The sequence below is a fragment of the Anomalospiza imberbis genome, chromosome 17 (genome assembly GCF_031753505.1).
Source record: "Anomalospiza imberbis isolate Cuckoo-Finch-1a 21T00152 chromosome 17, ASM3175350v1, whole genome shotgun sequence".
Taxonomy (NCBI): Eukaryota; Metazoa; Chordata; class Aves; order Passeriformes; family Viduidae; genus Anomalospiza; species Anomalospiza imberbis.
Genome location: NC_089697.1, coordinates 9273444 through 9296463, shown reverse-complemented (window position 1 = coordinate 9296463; position 23020 = coordinate 9273444). Strand labels below are relative to the sequence as shown.

The window sequence follows — 23020 nt, the reverse complement described above, 5'->3', positions numbered from 1 at the left end:
TTTCCTTTAAATTTCTATTTATATATATTTACAAGTTACACTTTCAAATTCCTATTCAGCATGTAAATGGAAAGAATAAAACACAGTTTGGACTATTGTCACACAGTTCAGGGTGGGCAGGTCAGACTATTTGGTCTCCATAGCTGTGCGGTTTTCCTGTGCTGGACACATTACACATGAGTCTGGTCTTCCAATTTTTAGCCTCCTGCCTGTTTTACCACAGAACACAGTCTCAAATTCCTGAAAAAACATCAAAATACAAAAGATAAATGTTATATTTAATGTAGATACTTACTTGAGATGGATGCTTTTGCTTCATTAGGGCCTTCAATAGGAAGGAAGAGGGGCCATATCCATATCTAGACCAGCAGGTTTTCCAATACACACCCTCCCAAAATTCTTGGCAGAGCCAGAACTACTCTGGAGATGCCACTACTGCTGAGGAGAACAGGAGCTGATTTTAAGGCATGTAACCCTTTAACTCTGCTCACCCACTCAATACAGTGTGGGCATGTAGCTGTGATCCCCCTCCCTGAACTAACTAGAAGCCTGTGAAAGAGGTAGAAAATAGAGAAAATGAAGGAGGGGAGGAATGATTGAAGATGACCTTAATTTCATATTGTTGTCCAAATAGAATCATGCTCAGGAATTGTGTAACAAAAAAAAAATTCATTTTAAAATCCAGTTTGAAAACAGTGACTGAGGACAGCCTGTAATTTCTCACTAGTGAACTCAAACAGCTGAAAGAAATAAAAAATAAAAATTTAAAGGAAGGTTCAAGGATATGGTGAGTCCTTCACAAACAGCATCAAGCAGAAGCTTTACATCTCAGTTATAGGTTATGACAGCTTTAAAATATTTCCTGTTTTTATCAAGACCAAAAATGAAATGAGATTTCAAACCTGCTTCAGGGAGTCGCCGTGCCTTTCCTGAATGTACTTGAGGAAAGCAGTTGTCCACTGCAAAGTTGTTGCCTTGTCAGTGTCAATGGTGCAGAAGGGAACGAGGAGGTTGAGCTCATCACAACAAACCCGGATCCTGCGCCTGCAGGCAAATACCCAAGGTTATCAACCACGGGCCAGAGGGAAGGGAAAAATACAGAAAACAGGAAGACTACTGACATGTGCAACCAGCCACGGACTTTGGGGACTGCTTTGTGTTTGCTACAAGCTTTGTGTATTAGTTTTGTTACACACAAGTCACCTTATCTCTACAGAATGGGTGAAATGTTTTGAAATTTCATTTTGTTTGTTTACAGAGTGAAAACACAAAGACAACCACAATGAAACAGAGATTTTTTTTTTCCCCCCTCTAACAAACACCAAACCCTCACCTCCTGCACTGCTTTTTCTTGGAGCTGACACAAAATATGTCAAGTTTACATTTACTCTGGATAATCAGAGTACTGCAGTACCAGTATTTTAGGCTTCAAGAGGTGTTTCATGGCCCCTGCTCCCAGAATTACCTCCTGTCTCTCTCCAGGCGGTTGTGCCTTTCCCTTCTCTGGGCGCTTCCATCCTGGGAACCACTTTGAACCTGCACACTGGAGCTGGGCTGTGCTGACTGCCAAGGGCCCTGGGCAGCTGCAGTGCTATGGTTGTTGTCCCGGGTGTTCCGAATCTCACCGAGAGGTTTGCGATCCATGTTTGCATCCAACAGATTTATTCGGCTGCAACTTCTGTTTATGGCTTGCTTGCATAAGGTGTCTTGTTGGAAAAATAAAAATGAAAAGAATGACCTATTTATTACTCTCCCACTAACCTGAAAATAGTGATCATGGAAAGTGGTGCTTATTTATTTGGAATAATCTTTGAAGCTTTACTGCCAGCCTACATTGATTCTTACAGCAAGACATGTCCTGCAGAAGAACTAAGGCACTGCTTGCTATTCCAAAATCCACACAGCTTCTGTTTTCTCAGAGAGCCCACTGAGATTGTGCCTGCCCTTGGTGAGCACTTGAGGCAGCCCTTAAAATGTTCTTCAGTTTGATACTGACTGGGTATGCTGGATCAGCTTTGGGGAGAAAAAGAATGTACCCCTCTGCCATGGGGTTTGGTGGTGTTTGGTCAAAGGCTGGACTCAGTGATCTTGGAGGTCTTTTCCAACCTTTATGATTGTATGACTCTAAAGAAACCAGCTGCGGACCCAAGGCCCAGATTTTCAAAGGTACTTTTTAACCTCAAGTCTCCTCATTTCAAGCCAGAGGTGCTAAACAATTTTGAAAGTACAGCTGAACTTATAGGTGTTGAATCTCCTTGGAGAAATCTAGCCCCATGTTGCCTATAGAACATATTTGCCATAAGAACCTCACATCCCACTTTCACTAAAATCATATTAATTCCAGAAAAGACACAAATGCAGAAAAAAAAACAGATTTGAAGACTAAGAGGAAACTAAGTGAAAAGAAGATAAATGGTTTACCTCCAACTTTAATCCAAACTTCCTCAGGCAAAGCTTTATTTATAGCACCTACTGTCTGTTTTGTGGATTCAGCTTCCTGATAGATAAAAGGAAATGTTTTGGGTATCCCAAGGTCTTGATGTTTGGCAGCTTCCAAAATAGTGCAAGGTGTTCCACAGGTCTGTGAAAACAAAAAGGAAATACTTACAGGACTATATACATTAGAATAAAATAGACTACATTAATATCTTTCTGTTCTTATATTACTTCTTCAGGCAGAACAAATTCCAAATACACACAACCATAGGGTTTTGACAGTGATGAATTTTGGGGATACCTCTGACATTTCTCAGTGCCATGCTATCACTTTTGCTTCAGAGGTTACTGCAAGTTGTGGAGCGGGAAATACCTCTATCATCAAAATTAATTAGAAAGAAAGGAACTACAAAAAATTGTCTCTTTCTTGTCTTGCACAGATGAAACAGATTATAAACTGATAAACTATAGAAAAAAAGAAATCTGATGGTCTACTGCACATTACTGGGACACACGTAATTACAAATGCCACAAAAGTGACTCGATTGTCTTAAAGGTTAGCACATAAATTGCATTACAGATCATTCTGATCATCCCTATACAGCCACACTCTACCACAAACCTTCAGAATTCTACTACACCCAGGAAGTTAATACTATCAGCATTGGAACTGGGCAGAGGAGAGTTACCTGTGCTTGGGAAGGATTAGCACTTCCAGCAGCAGAACAGGCATTCATGGTAAAGAACGGGTAAGTAAATGGTAAGGAATGTGTGGCAGGTGCAGCCTTATTTTTCCCTAGTGCAGCACACCTGTTCCCTTGCTGGTGAAGAGGAACACCCACCACTTCTGAGGGCTGGCGGATCAATGTCACTAAACTTCAGACAAAAACAAACAAACACAGAAAACATACCAGGCTGACTGCTTGGAAATGAGTGCAGAAATAAAGTACAGCTACAAATATTCTAGAAACTATCACCAAGAAACCACTTTCATTTACTGTAAACAGAAATCACTGTTATTGCCATATTGCCCACTTCAGGGGCCAAATAAAAGAAAAGAAAAACCAGCCAAGGAGGTATTTTATTCTGTGCAATAACAAGGTGCTTCACACCTCAATAAAACATTTTGTCAGTACATTAAGATAGGTACAGGGTTAGGTTGTAGAACAATATTTTTGCTCCAGTTTTCCCCATAGTCAGGCCTCCACATTATAACCCGAATCTATCATTATTAGTAGTATTTTTATTATTATCAAAAATCTACTTTGCTTTTAGCAAGCTGCATATTAAAACTAGATAATTCTCTCTCGCCTTTATTTGCAGAACATGTTATAAAGAATAAAGTAGTAAAGTAATTCATTTTGGAACTCCATGCTGTACCATTCATGCAATAAACAGAGGGGCCTAAACTGAGCTCAGTGGAGTCGCAGCCACTTTTGATGGCACAGTTTAACAAAGCCCAACCCATCCTTCTCATATATTAAAGCAAGCAGTATTCATAAGTTTCACTTAGCAAATCACTTTGAACTACATGATACATAGTTTAACAACATAAACTAAAAGTAATTGCAACACACTTGTTAAGAGTTACTCCAGATTCTTGGGGTTCTTGACATCTGGGGTTTTCTGTCGGGCTGCTGTTGAATCTGTCTTCCAACCGAGTTCTGACTGCAGATTTAGATCTAACCTCTGGTGCCAGTGCCGAATTTTCAACAAATATGTTTTCCTTATTCTCCCCCAAGAAATTTTCACCCTGTTTAGCTTTTGCTACACTGCATCCCGAGACTTCTACAGAGCTACTACTGTTGGGCGCTTTCCCTCTCTGGTTCACAGGGAGATTGGACTCGCTAAGCAACATCATCCTGAGCTCCTGCAAGTCAGCATAGCCCAGGTGCGGGTTAGAACTCGGCCAGTAGCTGTCACAAGGCAACCCTGACTGACAGGTCACTGGGCAGACCGACTGGTTCCCAGAGCTGTTGGATGAGCCCCCGTCCTGACTGGTGCTGGGGGAGGGCTGCTGCAGAGTGGGGTCAGCAGAGGGGCCAGGCGAGGAGAAAGCGCTGAGCCTGGCTTCCACTTCACCTTCACTACTCTGCGCCTCCGCGTGTGAGCAAAGTATGTGCTGCAGCTGGGTGTACTCAATGTCCATCATCTCCACCAGGCTGGCCTCGGGGGTGGCGAAGCCAAGGTTTTGCTCACCAAAGGAACTGTCACTTGAGCCTCCAGGTCCGACAGCAACGGGAGCGGGGTCAGGAACACTAGCTGGGCTCTGAGGAATGGTCTGAGGCTCCTCGGGGGCTGATCCTGACATGGCTACAGCAAACCTAATCAGTTACCAATGTCCCTTTCAACAGAAAACCATAAAACCTTCAACAGTTGTCAGTACTCTCCATTAAAAAAAAAACCCAAAGGCAGGAAAAATTGCACTTAACACTGATTAGCGACGTAACAGAGCGGGGACCAAGCTGCCGCTGGCGGGGTACCTGACACCCTGACCATGTCTCCCCACCCCGGGTGAGACCCTCCCTCCCCCTCCAGCACAGCTGCTCACGACAAACGGCCTTCACCTGTCCCCGCCCCGGCCACGGCGGCGAGGCTGCGGGCACTCTGCGGCCTGGCACCCCCCTGAGACAGCGCCCGGACGGCGGCGGGGCAGCCCGAGCGGGAGCAGGAGCGGGGCCCGCGCGGCCGGGGGGGAGCCGTGGGGAGCCGTGGGGAGCCGGGGGGAGCCGTGGGGAGCCGGGGGGAAGCCGTGGGGAGCCGTGGGGAGCCGTGCCGGGCCGGGCGGGGCGGGCGGGGACGCGCGGCCCCTCAGCCCGGCCGAGCGCTGCCCGAGCGCGCCGCGCGCCGCCGCCAACGGCTGCGCGTAACCGCCGCCCGCGCGCGCCCCCTCAGGGCTGCGGTTGACCCGGAGCGGAGCCCGGGCCGGCCGAACGCGGCGGTAATCGGGGGGCGGCGGTGTTGTGAGAGCACAAGGGAAGAGGACGTGTGGCTGCAGTGTGTGTTTACAGACGTTTTGCAGGTTCTGGACGCACGGTTTACTGTTTTAGCTGATTTGGCTGGGTACCCGCTGTTATGCCAAATTTTAATTAATTAAACCTATGGGCTGCTTAGCCTACGGCTAAACTCTGTCACTTGGCTTTGTCGCTAACGGAAAGCTCACAGAGAGCAAGGGCCAGGGCTCGGCTGCGCTGAGGGAACTGGCCACCTGCACCGACAGCATCACCAGCGACACGGCGGAGGCAAACCAGGGCCACTTGTGCCAGAAGGAAAAGGCAACAAAACCGGCTGGATTAACGGGAAAAACCAGCTGGGTTACCGGGAATCGCTTGTCATTCATTCCCCACGAGGGGCCGCCTCAGCCCCGAGCCCCGCGGGGAGAGCCCCACCGGGGCAGCCGGTCCCGGCCCATCTCGCCCGGGGTATGGAAAATTGAGAGGAAAAAAGGTCCCAAGGCAGTGTGCACTGACATCTCCATGAAATGCAGCCTCAGTCCGACGGTCTCACTCGCGACTTCCCTCTAGACACAAACCCAGGAACTTTAAAAGCAGTTTTGTGCACACTGAACTCAATACACACTTTCCTATTTCTCTAATCCTCTTCCACACTCCCCTTTAGAATTACAGTTGGAATAGTACAGCCTTTTATAGAAATAATAATATTCCTGCTTATATTGTTCTAGACTTTGCAGGGGTTTTTACGAAAAAAAAGATTTATCAAAATACTCTTAAAAATGTTAGCTTAGTACAAACACAGACAAAAGCTCAAAACAGTGAGTTCTGTCATGTTGATCAAAAGTTTGGACAAAGCCAGAGAATTGTTTTTCTCTTTCTTGCAATGCAGGACAATCATTCAGTACCATTTTTAGTCTCTGTAAATTGAGTTACATTGTTATGTTGGTTTCAGCCTGGCTTTTACTGCCTGCTGCCGTGGAGGATACAGGAACCCTGCTGCAAATCCAACTCCAGCTGATTGTTAACTGCATAAAGCTGTGGTTTAACTAAATCACTGGAGCCTACGCTGTTGCTGTTTTTGCCACTTGATCTCTGGGAGGATGGATTTACCGATCCCAAAGCATAAACAGATCCCCCAAACTACTAAAGGAGAATTTCCTAAAAGATGAAAAGCCACACACATATTTCATAAAAATGTAAAGCCAAAAACACAATACATGGTGTGACCTGAATTAATACTTTTTCTTTTCTTCAGATTTTTTGATGTAAAAATCTTTACATTCCAAGCATTCTGATTCAAATGTAAAAAAATAACCTTCAAAATAAATTAGGGGATGCCTCAGAACTGAGAAAAGAATCATTAGCACAGATTTTTGCTATTTTTTAGAAGGCCTGCAATCAAACATTGGCTGGCTGTGACATCCTGCAAAACGTCTGTCATTAAACTATGAGGAAACAAAACCCGTGTGCCATCAGTCTCTTGTAGTTTGTTGAGAAATAGTAAAATGTAGAAAATAATATACACATACACATTTAAGAAATGGACAACAGCTCTCTGTAGGTGTTTATTCTACTTACAGTAACAAAAACCTGTGAAGTCCCATATTTTAATGTACAATGATATATTTTGCCATATAAAATACAATTTACAGAAATTTCTATCAAGTAAACCTAAACAAACACACATTTTGCATACTTTTATGTATGTCTTTAAATTAGAAACATCTCATCAAGGAAAAAAAATCTTACACCGTAGTTGATGTTTGCATTTTATACGATTTCTTTGCATGTTACCATTTTCCCTTGGGTTCAGGACACAGATGATCGTTTCAGCCAGCAAATCCTGGATGTACAAGGACCTCAGGGATGCACCAATGTGACTGTGGTGACACACACATTACCTGTAATATAGTCCTCAAGATGCAAGATGTTTACAGGAATCTTAATTTTACATTTCCAAATCTATCTTAGCAAAATACCAAAATATTTACCCAGCAGTCAATTTAGACATTCAAATAAACCAGTGGGGTTTTATTTCGCACTTTGGAATTACATGCTTGAGGACTACATGGGAAGTAGCAATGTGATGTATTTCACCATGAAAAATGTCCCTCTTCAATCACAACATGATGTACCACCATAATTTAAACTTTAATGCAGCTGTGTCTTTTTCGGTGGAGAGTTTTATATACACTGCCAGCCTAAGTAGGGCCTAACAAAAGAACAGTATAATTTATTTTTCAAGAGCCCTTTTAGAATGAAAGAGCACTTCTATAATGAAAAGTTCAATCACACTGGGACATTTCTTAAATCTGTGGAAAAATTCAGCAAAATCTAAACAAAACCAAAAAATGCTCCACTAAATCAGTTCAACTGAAGTAACAGATTTAGTGGCCTATTTAACAAAATGCTCTTCCTTCCTTTGGTTTACCACTTTTCGAAATAAATGCCTGATGCTTTTATAAGTTTTGCTGGTTATAAAGGTGCTACTCTTGTATTTTCTTTAATGACAGGCTTGTAAACATGGGATATTTAAAACCTCATGAAAAATAACTAAGTATGACTTGTTTCTTTGCTGTACACTTAACAGATGGATTCCAGACCCAAAATACATGTATATAAAAGGAAGATAGTGCACTTTAAGCTTATAACATTCCATTTTCAAACCCTCCATCAGTCACAAGTAATTATTAACACTGTTCTTTTGCAGCCTTTTCCTAAACAATGACCCTTCCATTGTAAAAGAAACATGACACCAACATTTTTAGTGTGTGCTGTAGGAACAATTTTGACACCAAAATATCATGAAAATTAGATGTAAAGGTATGGCTCCTCAGGTCTGGATTAAATTCTCCTATAAAATTACAATTCAAGTTACTGGAAAACATAACTTTATAATCTTAAAAAGCAATATGCTCTTCTTAGATTTTTTCCATTTCTGTACTGTAAATGGAAACTTTAAGATAAAGATGCAAGTAGAAAAAACAAAATTTCAGTACAGGTAACATCATGAATCTTTATAAGAAAAACATTATGCACAAAATGCAGCAAGTGAAAGTCCAGTATGTTCTTGCTTTTCATCTATCCGATTATTTTCATTCACAGTTGTTCAAAAATTGCTTATTTGTCAGTACATCGGGTAAGGCTAGTTTTACAACAGAATTTTTTAAAAGGTGAGAATATTTACAGTATTTACAGATGTGCAGTCCTTGCTGTCTTGCTGAAGTGTATAATTTGTGGGAAGTATCAGTCATAGTTCTATGATTGATTGCTGGAAGATGAAGCTTCAGTTTCCACTGGTTTCTGAGTTTCCTTCAGTGTTTCTGGCTTCATCTCTTTACCAATTTCCTTACTCTTACTCCTATCTTTGCGATCTTTCCCTCTTTCCCTCTCGCGATCTCGGTCTCTGTCTCGATCCCTTTCCTTTTCCCGGCTTCGATCCCGGTCCCTGTCTTTCTCTCTGTCGCGATCCCTGTCTCTGCTTCTCGATCGCTCTCTATCACGTCTTCTGTAAGAGTCCCTCTCTCTGTTTCTTGTCCTATCTCGGTCTCTGCTTCTCTCCCAGTCCTTACCCCGCTCTGAATCCTTGTCTCTATCTTTGTTTTGGCTCCTATCTCTATTTTTATCCCATTCCTTCTCTCTGTGTCTCTCCCAGTCCCTGTCTCTGTTCCAGTTTCTGCCACGGTCTCTTTCCCAAGGTCTGCCATGTTCTCGATCTCTTCGTCTTTCCTCAAAGCCTCTACCTTGGCGATTATCTGCTTGTTGAAGCTCTGGCTGATCCAAACCCTTCTCTTTATTTCCTCCCTCATATCTCTCTCTCTGTCTCCCTTCAAATGTCTGGCCTCTATAGTCAGGATTTTTGCCTTCTCGGAAGTCAGATGTGGGCCACTGTCCTTCCGACTCAGGTCCTTGTCCAGACATATTGGAAAGAGATGCAGATGGTCCACCTTCTTCCCACATCTCTTTTCTATGAGTTGGTGGATGGCTTGGAAGGTCCAGGAGTGGTCTTGGGGGTGGTTTCATACCTTGTGGTGACTGACCCTGGTAATGAAATCTAGAAGGAGGTTCATCTTCTTCCGGAAACATCGGAGGCGTGCCTCCTCTTGGTCCTCCAAACTGATGTGGTCCTGGACCTCTCTGGTTAGAAAATCTGGGTGGTGGGCTCCCTCTCCGTTCTTCATATGGCTGTGGCAAAAGTCCCCTTGGACCAGGCATATGATTTGGAGCTGGACCTCTCTGCCCTTCAAACTGATTTGGGTGAGGTCCTCTTGGTCCCCCAAAATGACCTGGGGCTGGACCTCTTGGCCCTCCAAACTGAGGGCCTCCTCTCTGTCCTTTAAATTGACCTGGTGGGGGTCGTCTTTGACCTCCAAAAGGAAAAGGCGAAGGTCCTCTGTTTCCCATAAACTGGGGGGAATCTGGTCCTTCAAACTGTCCTGGAGGCCCCATCATTTCATCATATTGGGAATCTGAGAATTCCATTTGTTCCATGTGAGGTTCCCTATGCTCTTCAAAATGAGATGGTGACATTCCTCTTGGACCACCATGATAAGAAGGGGCAGGGCCCCTATTATCACCAAAAAGAGGTGGTCCATGCTGTGCAGAAAATAAGGAAGGAATGGGACCCTTTGGACCTCCAAATCTTCCAGACTGAGGTCCTCTTTGCCCATCATTGTTTGGAAAACCGTGCTCTTCAGAGAACTGTGGTGCCGGCCCTCTAAAATTAGCTCCATGAGGTCCTCCAGGTGCATTGAGCATCATTGGAGGTCCTCCTTTCTGCCCAGACATAGAAAACACTCTGTTTTCCTCAAAGTGCTGTGGGGGAGGTCCACCCTCACTCTGAGCTGGTGCAGAGTCAGTTTGTTCTACAAACTGATGAGACTGAGGATTTCTTTGTTCATCATATTGCACTGATGGAAGACCCATCTCTGAATCAAAGTGTCCAGCTGCCTTTTCCTGCTGAGGAAACATTGTATTTGAAAAGGAATCCCTTCCCATTGCTTCCTTTGACTCATTTGACCATGACACTTGATGCATATCTTGCAAAGATGGACTATCATTTGATGTGGAGAAATTAGGCTGAAAAGATGTACTTGGTGGGGTTGGAAGCAGCACTTTACGTACAGGTTTGGAAGCAGAAGGATCTCCAGAAGCTGTTTGACTCAAGTTTTCCAAAGTGACTTGAATGGTGTGTTCAAATTTGCTGTTAGATGTCTCTTTCTGGGCCACCGTAGATGTCTGTTCACTTGAAACCCAATTATCAGCAGTAAAACCAGGCTGAGTAGTGGAAATTAAAGCATTATCTTCCTTACCAAGTGAAGTCTGCAAAGCATTTGGAAAACTTGCTGGAGTGACTTCTCTTGTGGAGATCTCATTCTGTACTGCCTGCGGCTTTATTCGAGAGTCAGCGCTTTCATTCTCTGTCACCATCCTTCGAGCCTGTCGAGGATCTCTGTTCTGCCTTGGGTCACAGCCCTGGTTTAAAACTTGTGTTTGCTGATTTAAAGATGAAGGTAAATCTATTTTTTGTGTAGCTTGTTGGTCCTGATGGAATAATTCAGGCTTCATTAGGGAAGCTTTTGCTGGTGGAGGTGACATTAAAGCATCAGACACTGAAAAGTGAGCCATTGAAACACCAACAGCTGCTCTTTGTTGTCTGAGGGCTTCTTCTTGTTCCTCTAGCTGCCTTTTCTGTTCTTCTATTTGTTTGTTTAATTCTTCCAACATTTTTTGCTGTTCTACTAAGGAGGAGGATGCAGATAAATCAGACACAAATGAAGCAGACGCTTCTGAAGAACTGCTTTTACTGTCTGTATACATTTTGTTGGGTAAATCATCAACAGTAACTTTTGCTTCTTCCAAGATAGTTTCATCCTCTGGATCATAGGCCTCATCCTCTAGTTCTGCTGTAGTAGATGGCTTTTCCACACTGTAGCGTTTGTCACTTTCACCAGTCTGCATTTCAAAGGCTTTCTCTGGACCATATTCTTCCTCAGGATCATAAGGTCTGTCATCCTCCTCCTCTTCTATGGCTTTGTCCTTGGACATCTGCCCGAACTGCTGCACAATGGGATCTAACAGAGGAACCGCTGACATCCCGCTATCTGCCGCAGCTTGACTTTCCTGACTGGAAGACTGAACAGTTCCAGAATCCTTGGCAAGAGGCTCAAAAGTTTTCTTTTTCCCAAAGAGGGTCTGCAGGATGTGCTCGAGAGGCGTGGCGGTTTTTGAGGGTGCGGAGTGCGTGGCAGTGCTGCTTGCAGGAGCGGCTGTTGAAATCGGTGAGGTCACAGTAGTAGTGGGGCCACTTTTAATGGACGACAGTATTTTTAATACTGACGGTGTCACTGCTGAGGTGTCTGGAACGGGGAGCGGGGGTGGAGGTGGAGGAGGAGATCCAGGTGGCGTTGTACTCATGGTGGAGTCTCCTGAATAAAGTGTGTATTTTGGAGTTTTCTTCTCTTGTGAAGCTGGAGGCCCTTTAGAGAACAGGGATGGTTCGGCTTCCTCATGTGTTTGAATTCTGCTTCGCTTCTCCTCCATTTTTTCTGTCTCAGTGGCAGGACGTTTCCCTTTCTGACAGATTACCAACCCAAGGATTAAATTTGGCCGAGATGATTCAAGACCTGAAAGAGAACACAAAGATTGTATATGTAAAAATCTGATTTCCAATGATGCTTTCAGTAGAAACCTATTATTTTACGAAGTGGCAGGTACAAAAGTCATAAAGGTAACAGTTTTCTAAGTTCCATCAGACCTATTAGCAATTTTCATTAGTCCACAAGCATATGCATTTGTATTTCTTACTTTTTATATGTATTTATACATAAGTTTAAAAGTTTAAATTCCTTCCTCAATATTTTTAATAAAGGACTGCAGCACCAGGCATCATTGTTAAAGTGTTTCTGCAGAAGTTCAAGCCCAAGCAAGCTGTTATTTTTGTATCTTTACATTATTTCTACTGTTCAACTACTCCATCTCTCCTCCTGAAAAAGCAAATATTTACATTTAGTTTGCAAATATACAGAGAGATACTGAAAAGTGAGAAAAACTTGAACTAAACATTGCTATGTGTCATATAACCTATGCTAAAAGTCCACATTGACACCAATCTATAAATATTTTGCCTGTCTTCAAGTTAAACAAACACCAATAATGGCAAAAAAGATCACATCAAACAGTGTTTAGAAACAGTGTTAAAGCTAGTAATTACTACCAGTTTGTTGTGGATTTTTCCAGCCAGATATTATTTTAAGAGGCGAGAGGAGCAGGGAAACTGTGGATGCCCCAAACAAGGCCAGGAGAGGTGTTTGGTTGGGCCAGCGCCTGGTGTGGGGGCAAGAAGGCCTTGGAGCTGCCAGGAGGGGTATGAGGCCTTGATAGGTCAGTAAAAAACACCATGAGCAGAACTGCTCCTTTTTTTGAAGAGCTTCAGACTTGAAGGAGAAGTATCTCCGGAAATGATAAGAAAGTTTCAGATAAACAAGAAAAATGCAAAGGTCTGTAGGCTTGTGTCCTGTATTTTTTCCTCTAACATGCAGAGTCCCACTGGCAGATAAACATGCCTTGAATGAAGGGCAGGGACTAAATCCCTTAACATACAGTGGTGGCAAAGGTAGAAAATCTTTTAACTTCTGGACTAAATGGCCTTTAAAAGGCCCTCATTTAAGGGCCATTGTCCTCCCTGTATGTGCCATTAGTTACGATTTCTATTCAGCAGGGAAGCAGTAATATAGAAACATAAAATAACCTGTGAAATAAAAGATAATACTCATTGTGGATAAATGGCAATGTGAGAGCTCTGACCTATGCTGACCCTTCTATTCAAGATCCCATAAGCAGGAAATTTATATATGTATGTTCCTTATTCTTATTACACCAACTTCTCACTAAGCAACAATTTAAAATATCTAATTATTAGCACCAAAAAGCTTTTCATACCAACACAACCCCCAAACCCCACAGTAGCAGATACATTCTATTAGCAAACCACACCACACATACATTAATCTGGTGAAACAACTCAGAAGTTTTACTGGGACTCCTAAATTTACCATCTAGAGAGGAAAACACATCAGCTTTTTTCCTAAATTTATGTTAATGAATAACAACTCCCCAGTTGGTGGGTGTTGACCAGTGCAGAGCATCTCACAAACAGAAGTTCACCCAGAAACTGCCAGTAGGTATTTGTTGTTCTGCTGTTGTTAAATGTTTTGATTACCAATTTTCATGCAGAGACTTGTGATTTATGCAATTAGTCACAATGAATTTCAAACACTGAATAACTGAAATAAACAGGTGTCAAAAATCCATCAGGCAGGATATCTAATAAACAGTAATTACTGAGATATTAGGTCTGAATTCCTGTAAGAAATAGAGATCAAATCACTAATTAAAACAGGGTAACATTTTAATACACTTTCAAGGCAAAAAACTCCAGCAGCATGTTAATAAGAATTAGTTATAAATTATCATGTTTAGAATTTAGTCATCATAGAATAAATCCATTAAAATGTTACATTTTGATACTGGAATTTTACACAAATATTAGAAATTTTGCCTAAGCTGACTTCTACACTCACTCAGTTCTGAGAGATCAAATACTACATGACTCCTTCAATGAAGACGCATGGTCAGAGCAGCTTTCAAAGGCCACAGCCCCATTCTATCTCAATATCCATAAATAGGTTAAGTGCCTAATTTTAGGAACAACAAAATGTTGACTGCAGTCTGCCACTACTGCTAAATGACTGCCTTTCACAAACGCAGGTTTTAAAAGTGCTGCAAGCTGTGCTGGCAGAGTTAGTAGTTTTCAGTGCTAAATTATTTATAACAGTTATTATTCTATTATGCATTTGAAATCCCCAGTCTGGTTTTATTGAGTTACTTCCTCTAACTACAGCAAATAAAACAGGATCTACTAAATACTAGTATTAATACTATTTTCCTTGGCTTTAAATATATTTTTTCATTAGATCAAGTTTACCATATTTATATGGTGTACATTGGCCCCATCTTTCCCTATCAGCAGCAGCTGGTAAAAGCTGACCTGCACTGTTCAAGACACAGCTTCTGCCCATCCCTGACAGACCCAAGGGAGGGACTAAGCACCCCTGTGGTGAATTTTAAACTGCAAAGACCAACACAAGACTTTATCTGTATCTTATCAATGCCATTTAAATATTGTCCCAATTAATCATGAAAGCAATTGACAATTGTCATCAGACTGGTGCCCCCTTAATTCAGAGCTACAGACAGCTCCCAGCACTGTGACACTGCTCCACGTTCAGGCTCCTTTGCTGAGTGGAACTGACTGGCACAGAAACTCAGGTTTGTAATGCCACATTCCTCTACTGCTGCTGCTTTTCCTAATGAAATCTGCTCAGCTGAACACAACAAACTCCATTCAGAGTTCAGGTAAAATTTTGGTGCATTTGTTTTTTTAAAACCATTCCAGCAGCATGAGGAGATTTCATGCCTTTTTATTTTATGAAAACTCACAGTCCCTATAAAAAACTACCAAATGACATACCAGCATTTGTGGAATCTTTGCTGATAACATATAAGTCTGTTTTACTAAAATTCAGCTACGTAAGATAGTTGTTACATTCCCATCACCACTAAATCCCTCAGTAAATCACTTTCTATCAGTAATTAAATCTGATTATACTACTTTTTACAACTGGAAGTGGTGTGTATGTGAAACAGAGAAATGAATTCACATACTGTAAACCACTGCAAAAGGACAGTGCAGAAGAGCCCATGACACATAAAATCTGGTAATAAATATCTGAGTTAAATATAAATCAGGATAACCCTCCATTTTCCTGTGTTTTTAAGCCGCCCACATCAAAGTTTTCTGCAGATCTTCTAGGTACTAGCGCAGTCCTCAGTTGTGCTCCAAATCCAATCCATCAGAAAACAGGAGAAATTCCTAATCCATACGTGCCTGATGGAACTGGCTGATACAGCTGGAAAATCTTCTAACTAGGATTTCTGGAGTGGCAGGGCTTGATTGTCCTCTCCCTCCTCCCCCCTCAGCTCATATTTATCTAAATATGATAGACCATTTAAAGGCAATGCTTTCCCAGGCCTCACTAGACTCTACTGGAAGGCACACAATTAAATTTAAGGAGACAATGACCACGTTCCACAAAATATTTTTATTGATTGTGAAAGAAAGAAAACACAGTAAATTCCATCAGATGTCATTAAAAAGGTGTGGATTACATGCTGTGGTTTTCATACATACACAAAACAAGAGGAGCAGCTTACCTGATTCTTTTCACCCGCTTTTAAAACACAACAAGCTTAGCACAGCTGAGATAAAGGCTGCCACAGGAGTTTCCAACAAGTGTTACCTGATGGCAGAACTCTTTAGTGAATCTTCTGTGAAACTGTTCCATCTTGTGGCCTGCCTGCCCTTGGAACCTTGCTTCTGCTAACCTTTAATCTACTTGGCCTACAACTATTTCTGTCAATTTGAAAACCTGCATTATAATATTTGTCTCCATGAACACCTGCAGATGAGACCTGAACTTGTTCTGAGCAACTCCTTCCAGTTTTGAAATACTTGTGCACTTGAAACTCAGCAAAACCAGTCTCACATTAAAAATAACTCTTAATAATAGTAAAGTTTGGCTACATTTGCCAACCTTCAATCCAAGGTAAAGAGTTTCATTTGAAATGAAACCCATAATGTAGAAGTAAAAAAAGTGTAAAACATAAAGCTGGTATTTCCACAGGAATGCAAGAGGCAACAATTAGATAAATTGAGTTATTTATCAGACCAGCAGCAGATATTTACAGCAGCTTCAATGGCCAATCCCATCCTTGTGCTACTGCCCAAAAAGGATAGCATTTCTTTACTTCTGCTTTGAAAAGGCAGTCCATGTATTAAGATTCTTTGCCTACATCCCTGTGCCAAGGTGTTCTGTATTTGGTGTTTTCACTTCTTGGCTATGAAATGGGATTAAGTTTTTGCCTAGCTTTCAAAAATACAGTAAATTACAGACTATGAAGTACTGAGATTCAACAATCCTAGTTATACAGTAATTTAGACAGCAATAATCCTGCCTTTTTAGCTATTGCCTAAAAACAATCACCTGGTCTGTGCACTGTTCAAGGACAGATAAAAGAGATTTGAAGTGTATGAGAAAAATCTTGTCTGGCGATGCAGAGCAAGCATGCTTGGCCATCTGATGGAGGAAGAGACAGCACTTAACTCATGATGCTCCATTTGTTGAAGACCTGTCCCAGCCACTGCTGCTCCTGCATTAAAGCTCTGAGAATGCTTTATTGAGCTGTGTGCTACTTGTATCTGAGGGGCAGAGCTCACTCAGTCCCCCCAGAAAGGTGAGCTCCTTGTTGGTTGTTCCATACCTACCATGCAGTGCCAGCCATGGCCATGACAACGGAGTTCTGCCTTCATTGCAGCCTGCAGCTCTTCAGCTTCCCAGCTTGCTATTTGCTATAAAACTTACATCCTTTTTGGAAACTAAGCATATGCATCTCCTTATCCTTAGATGAAGATGACTCCAAATTTTGTAGAAGGGTGTTTCACAGCTGAATTCATTCTCAGTGTTTCTGTCACCATGTTCAACATGGGGCAAACTCACCAAACACTATTACAGGTAATTTTATCTAAAGGTAGAAGAATCTTACCCTAAGGAATGGGTCCCTTTTCTCCCAAAGGACTGATTTTCTGAAGTCAGTGAATTGACTAGAGTTTGATCCAAGCAGAACAGAACATTTCAAACACCTTATGCCCCACACTGCATGTACAGATTAACTCAGCATGGGCAGTGGCAATGCAGTGGAAGCACCAGAAATGTTACCTGTGTCTTCACTCTGACTGCTTGACTCTTCTGTGGGATAAGTTTCCTGCTTGAATTAAGTGATGGTGAATGGCTTGTACAGGTCTAGGGTTTGTGAATTTAGGAGTTGCTGATAATAGGGTGGGAGTTTTTTGTGGATTTCTTTGTGTTTTTTTTTAATATAGCGGCTGTTCCACATCCTTGATTTTACATGTAAACTCATTCTCCTAAGACATATGAGCATCTTGTTGGAAAGACTAAAGTTTGGACAATTTTATCTTAGCAGAGTTTGATTTCCAGTTTTTCCCTAATTACGTACTTTAAAATTGGTTTTATATAAAAAATTTAACTAATGATTACATTAAATATTCAACAACTTGTCTCAGATTGCCTTTTGCCTTGTGATTTTACCTAGCATTGAACCTCCCCTGTTTTGTGCTTACCTGGTCCCTCAAAGGGCAAGAGTTTGGAAGGAATTGGGTCCTTAGAACTCAGGGGGATCAGGTAGAGATCCTTGACATGTCTGTTGTTATTAGCTACAACACCAAAACGACCACGACTGCTAAAATAGGAGTAGAGAGAGATATAGGCAACTTCTTCTTCTTCTGTTGCAGGATGGAAACGAATCAAACACAATTCCTGGAATACAAAAGCAAAGTGGAAAAATTCAACCTGCAACATACCAGCAAATGAAATGGTAAAGGGCAAATTCCAGAGGTAAAATAAACTGCACATTTATCACTCCAATTATGCCTTCAGGACAACACTCTAGATTTAAGAGACTACTGCTGTTTAATTTGCAACATTAAAACAGAATTAGGTTTGTCATTTTCAGAAACACAAATTACTTGTGTATCTTATATCAAACTGAACAGCTTGAGGCTCAAATGAAAAAGAAATGGAAAATTCTTAGTTTCATGTTTTTCTCTATCATGTCTATCATTTTTTCACCTCTGAAGTGGTTTTAATACCAAAATATATTAAATGATCACTTCCTTTTCTTTAATGTTTGAATTTCAATCTCCAGTATTTCAGTTAGTAAATAGTTTGAAGATTTAACTACTGTGAAGGAAGAGAGATCAAGGTTTATAGCTCAATGAACACATTACTAAGATAAATAAAAAATTTCAAAGAAGTGGTTTAGGTAGTTTTCCACGTGTGATCTATGTATTTGTTGTTTACTACCCTGTATTATAAAAAGTTGTCATTTTACATTGCTGTTTATTTCTTCTGGGTTTTGCAAAGGATTTTAAGTGAATACCTTAGAAAGCGAAGATTTGAGTTTGCCAACATAATCCCAGACTGTCTTCGGTGAGATCCTCCCACCAATGTGAATTGTGTCAGGTAAATCCTAAACAAGAAGTATTACATGATAGAGTGAGAAAAACCAAACATTAAAACCAAAAAAGGCAGTGCATGTTGCCCCATCCCAGCAGCCCAGTGGATAGTTAAATTTTAGTAGACTTTTGTACATATGTTTTTAAATTTAGACAGGCTATTCCTAAATTTGGAGGTATTTATGCATGTGACCCAAAGGCCCACGGAACAGATACACACCCCAAACAGGGAGAGCAGCAACACATCAAATAGTTCTGTATGTCCACTACTGGCATTTATAGGGAAACTCTAATATACATATATATTGGCTTTTAAAGGGAAGCTGCTATCTGAAATACAGCTTTTCTCCACATTTGCAGTGACCCCAAGTCACTTGAATTCTGGTGAATTTCCTGTTACGAGGACAGTGAACCTCATTTCAGCAAAAGCAGTACTCAGAAGAACAAGCAAGTCTACAAAATCCTAAACCATGCATTTATGTTTGAAAATTCCTAAGTCATCTAAAATGCCCTTGAGAGAAAAAAAGAGAAAGAAAAACCTTTCTACTCTCTCATTATTTGAATGTACACCCTCTCAGAATAGTATTATCCAACTGGTTTTACTTCAAAGTTAGTAACAAGGATGATACTTTTCAAAAACAGCTGAACAAAATTTTCTAACAGATCACATCAGTGACCCATCTAGCCTGAGAACAGAACAAGGCACACACTTTAGAACACTGGTTCCTAAACAAGGAAGCTGATATAAAGCCATTATCCCATGTTAGATCCTAACGTATGTATAAACACGTTGAAAGACATTAGAACTCTTCACAGATTTGTGAGGAATTTTTAAAAGGCTGATTTTTTTTCTTGAGCTACTTTTCCTATTACTACAAAGATGTCATTTATCACTACTACAGTTCTAATGTAACTCTATAAACACACAGTGCCTCCAGCCTTTCTAGCACCAGGAGCTGCAGCACAGACCCATTCCAGACACACACACACCTCACTAAGATAATCAAAGCACCCGGAGACTGGATAGGCTTTAGTGACAAATTTGGCCACACTCTGCATGTTAATAAATCCTTTCCAAATGGTGTTGAGACGGGAGAGAAAGAGGGAAGTGTCGCTGTCCTGAGGTGAGCGAGGCTCTGAAGCACTGCAAAACAAATCCAAACAGAAAGGTTACAGAATGCCAATGAGGATGGGCCCTTTATTTTCAATTTTCTTCCCTCCTCCTATTGATCTGATACTTTCTTTGGAATAAGTAACAAAATTTTTAATAGATGGTTCGTTAATGTTTTCCATTAACTTGGTACTAGTCAAAAAATCAAGGAATTGCAGAAAATAAACTTGTAGCTGCAGACAGGCAAAGAGATGCAAAAATGCACAACTTTTATAAAACCAATTATAGACTTCTCACTAATTAAGAAAACAATATCCTTCTGAAAGTGATTCTGAAGTAAAAGAACTTGCTATGAATAAAACTACTTTAACTACAATTGCAAAAGGATATACTCAGCAATATTTATTTTTACTATTGTGAATACTCAGAATGTGAAAGAAATCCACTTCCTTTCAAGCTGACCAATTGGTTAATTTTAATTCGTATTTAAATGCAACAGTATTTTAATACAGGATGAAAATCTGGAAATACCTCTAAGCAATCTCTCCCATGTACTGTCTTTCTAGATATTAATGTATATTCAGACTTCTAAGTCTGCATGACACCCTCAAGTTTTATTTCTCTGCTGGAACATTGTAGAATCTTTGTTGGTACTCTGTGCACCTGCTGATGCACACACTGATGCTCTGAAAACTTTACCAAGCTAGAGAAAGCAAATGAGGAGAGGTGGCATATTAAAAATGTGAATCAGGCTCCCTGAACTTTAAACCTCAACAAGCCTTTTGGTTGAAGGAAAGAGAACAGGATACAGGACACATGGGAATCTGCAGAGAGCCACAGGAGGGATGTGGCAGCTGCTGAGGATACGCACTTGATGTTGGGTGACTGATGAACCGCCAGGTATCTGGGATCTGGTGAGGAAGAGGGTTTGGATAATATTGATTTGGGGACAGTCATTACTGGTTTGGAAGTTTCCTGTTTGGTTTCCCCCGTGGAGACTTTGTCAGCTGCAGGCCCAGGACGCAGGGCTGGTGTCACAGTCCCAGAGGAGCTGCTCATGGCTGTCCTGGGGTCTCTGCCAGAAACTGTTACAGTTGTGACAACAGGGCCAGCACAGGAGGCAGCGAGAGCAGAGACCTCTTCAGGTACAGCAGAGTCTGTGCTGTTCTGGCTCTGGCTTGTAGGAATGGAAATTCCTTCTGTGGCTGGCTGGGAAACGGTTTCTGCTGCTGGCTCAACATCAATGTCCATTGCGTCATCAGCGACAGGCTCTTTGTCAGGCTCTGCTGCTGGGGCTGCTGCAGGACTCTCATACTTGGCCTGCACTTCTGGCTTCGATTTTGACTCCAACTTCTTAGCAGAAGTCCCTGACTTCACCTTCTTAGCTGGTATCTCATCTTCTGATGCTGAAATCTGACCTATAGATTTATATCAAGTGCTTTTGATTAATATTTAACAGTGGTTTGGAGCAACTATTTAAAAAAAACAAATAAACAACACTTAAGTAACAGCTCTTTTACTTTGCCCTAGGTCAGCATTGTCAATAAATACCTGTACAGATTTTACAGTTCAGGTCAAAAAGATGGGCTCGATGCTGACTTGTTGTATCCTTCAACATGCTGCTAAAAATGTCTAGAGAAGGAGGACTGTTCAAATTGGGTGCAGCTCGGGTTGACTCCTGCTGCTCCTAAAAGTGATTAAGCACAAAAAATATTACAGATGATCATTACCTTCAACAATAAAAAATATTTTGACTACTGTTAATTCAGTTTTTTAAAAGAATACATAGAAGTCCTTGCTTAAAGCATATCATGTTAGATGGAGTTACCACATTATACGTGTCCAAATTTCAAGCCACAGTGCTTTTAAGTAGAGCTCATGCTCAGAAAGAAAAGATTTTTCTGTAAATTGACATCAAGGGCTGAAAAATACACAGCATTTTTGAAGTGCCTGCAAAATATACCTAACACTGGCTGTGGGCAGTCCTTCACACTTGAATGCTCATAGCACATCCAGTGGGCAAATGATATCCCCACAGTTCAGTGAAACAATCTGCCCAAATCTGAAGCCTTAACTGCCATTGCTCCCACTCCACATCCTCCTGCTGAAGGAACAGGCCCAGTACTCACATCAGAGTCAGATACTGGTGGAGAATCCTCCATATTGACAGCAGGCACATGTTCCCGTTTTACAGCTGTTTTCTTGATTTCGTGAGGTTTGCTTCTTGACTCCACCTGAAAGAAACAAAACTGTGTTAGTAAAAGCTCCATATATTTATTTTACTCTGTACTTTGCTATCATTTGGTATGTGGTAGGGAAAAAGCATATTGAAACTGAGTGTTATTAGTAGTTTGTTAGGAAGAAAATGGTGCATTAATGTATAATGGGTGGTAAAGGCTGGCAAACTTGTTCTTAATTTGGACTTAAGGACATAGGGAAAAATTATGTTACTTACTGCCTTAGCTGGTTTCTCTTTCCACACAGACAGTTCTTTAGATAGAAGTTCTTCTGGCTTCATCCTCACCAGTTTTGACAGGGAGATTTCCTCACGAAGGACACGATGGAAAAGTCCCTGAAAACAGAGGAGCCTTTGTTGTGCTGAAGGGAACCTGCTCAGGTAACTGACAATATTAACAGTGCTGGGCAGGCAAAACCTGCTCCAGTTTCTTAATTCTCTATTAAAAATATCACCTACTTACAAGCAAACTTGGATAGGTACAGCAACCAGAAATCAGGGATGAAATAAACCCCAAGTATAAATATATCACATCAAATGCTCAAACTGTATAAATACCAATCACCAACTAAAGAAGGCTTTGAACTTCTACTTAGATAAAAACATCGTTAAAATGCTTGAATGGCTTTATAATAACATTTTATCATTTAATTCCTAAGTCTATTTTGAGACTCCTAATGTTGAGGGTAGAGTCTGACATACCATTCAAGCCCAAAAGCACATTCTATACAAGTTTACTGTTTAAGAAAATTCCAAACCTGGTTTTTGGGGTCCTTGAGATTGAACATGATGCTACGGTATTTGCTCTTGTATCTGTTGTCTGTCACTTGGAACAAATTAAACATCTCCTTCTCAATGTTGAGTGCCACTTTCCCTACTTCACTCTCTGTCATGACCAGGTCATCGCTGTCATTGACCCTGTGGCAGAAAGAACAGGAATGTGTGGTTACATCAGGGGTGAATGGCCAGGTACAGTCACCAAAAATAAATTTTTCAGAGCTGACCTCAGCTGCTCCTCACCCAAGAAGGGCTCCAGACTCCTTTAAATGAAACCTCAAAGCCAAGGTCTACCTCAGGATCTTGAACTCTGGCAAATTTTAATTCCTGCCTGCAGATGGCCATGGAGGACA

At 41.4% G+C, this 23020-nt stretch overlaps 2 protein-coding genes across 6 annotated transcripts in view; both read right to left on the bottom strand.

Moving 5' to 3' along the window:
• TCFL5 (transcription factor like 5) lies at positions 1–5157 on the bottom strand. Its single transcript, XM_068207924.1, has 7 exons — positions 5004–5157; positions 4014–4780; positions 3126–3312; positions 2422–2581; positions 1466–1706; positions 903–1044; positions 1–240 (listed from the first exon to the last, which is right to left on the bottom strand). Exons 2-7 carry the CDS (start codon positions 4745–4747, stop codon positions 127–129), a joined length of 1578 nt encoding a protein of 525 aa, XP_068064025.1. The 5' UTR covers positions 4748–4780; positions 5004–5157; the 3' UTR covers positions 1–126.
• Positions 5158–6922: 1765 nt separating this feature from the next.
• DIDO1 (death inducer-obliterator 1) overlaps positions 6923–23020 on the bottom strand; it is a 153784-nt gene continuing 137686 nt past the window's right edge. For 4 of the 5 annotated variants that reach the window (XM_068207936.1, XM_068207933.1, XM_068207935.1 and 1 more), the window contains 9 exons: positions 22649–22808; positions 22110–22226; positions 21784–21888; positions 21206–21341; positions 20526–21072; positions 19534–19687; positions 18468–18557; positions 17650–17845; positions 6923–12016 (listed from right to left, as the gene is read on the bottom strand). In XM_068207936.1, the coding sequence (XP_068064037.1) occupies positions 8649–12016; positions 17650–17845; positions 18468–18557; positions 19534–19687; positions 20526–21072; positions 21206–21341; positions 21784–21888; positions 22110–22226; positions 22649–22808 (4873 nt within the window). In that variant the 3' untranslated portion in view covers positions 6923–8648. Of the gene's footprint in view, positions 12017–15534; positions 15752–17649; positions 17846–18467; positions 18558–19533; positions 19688–20525; positions 21073–21205; positions 21342–21783; positions 21889–22109; positions 22227–22648; positions 22809–23020 lie in introns of those variants that run through there. The other variant, XM_068207937.1, reaches the window with a different exon arrangement.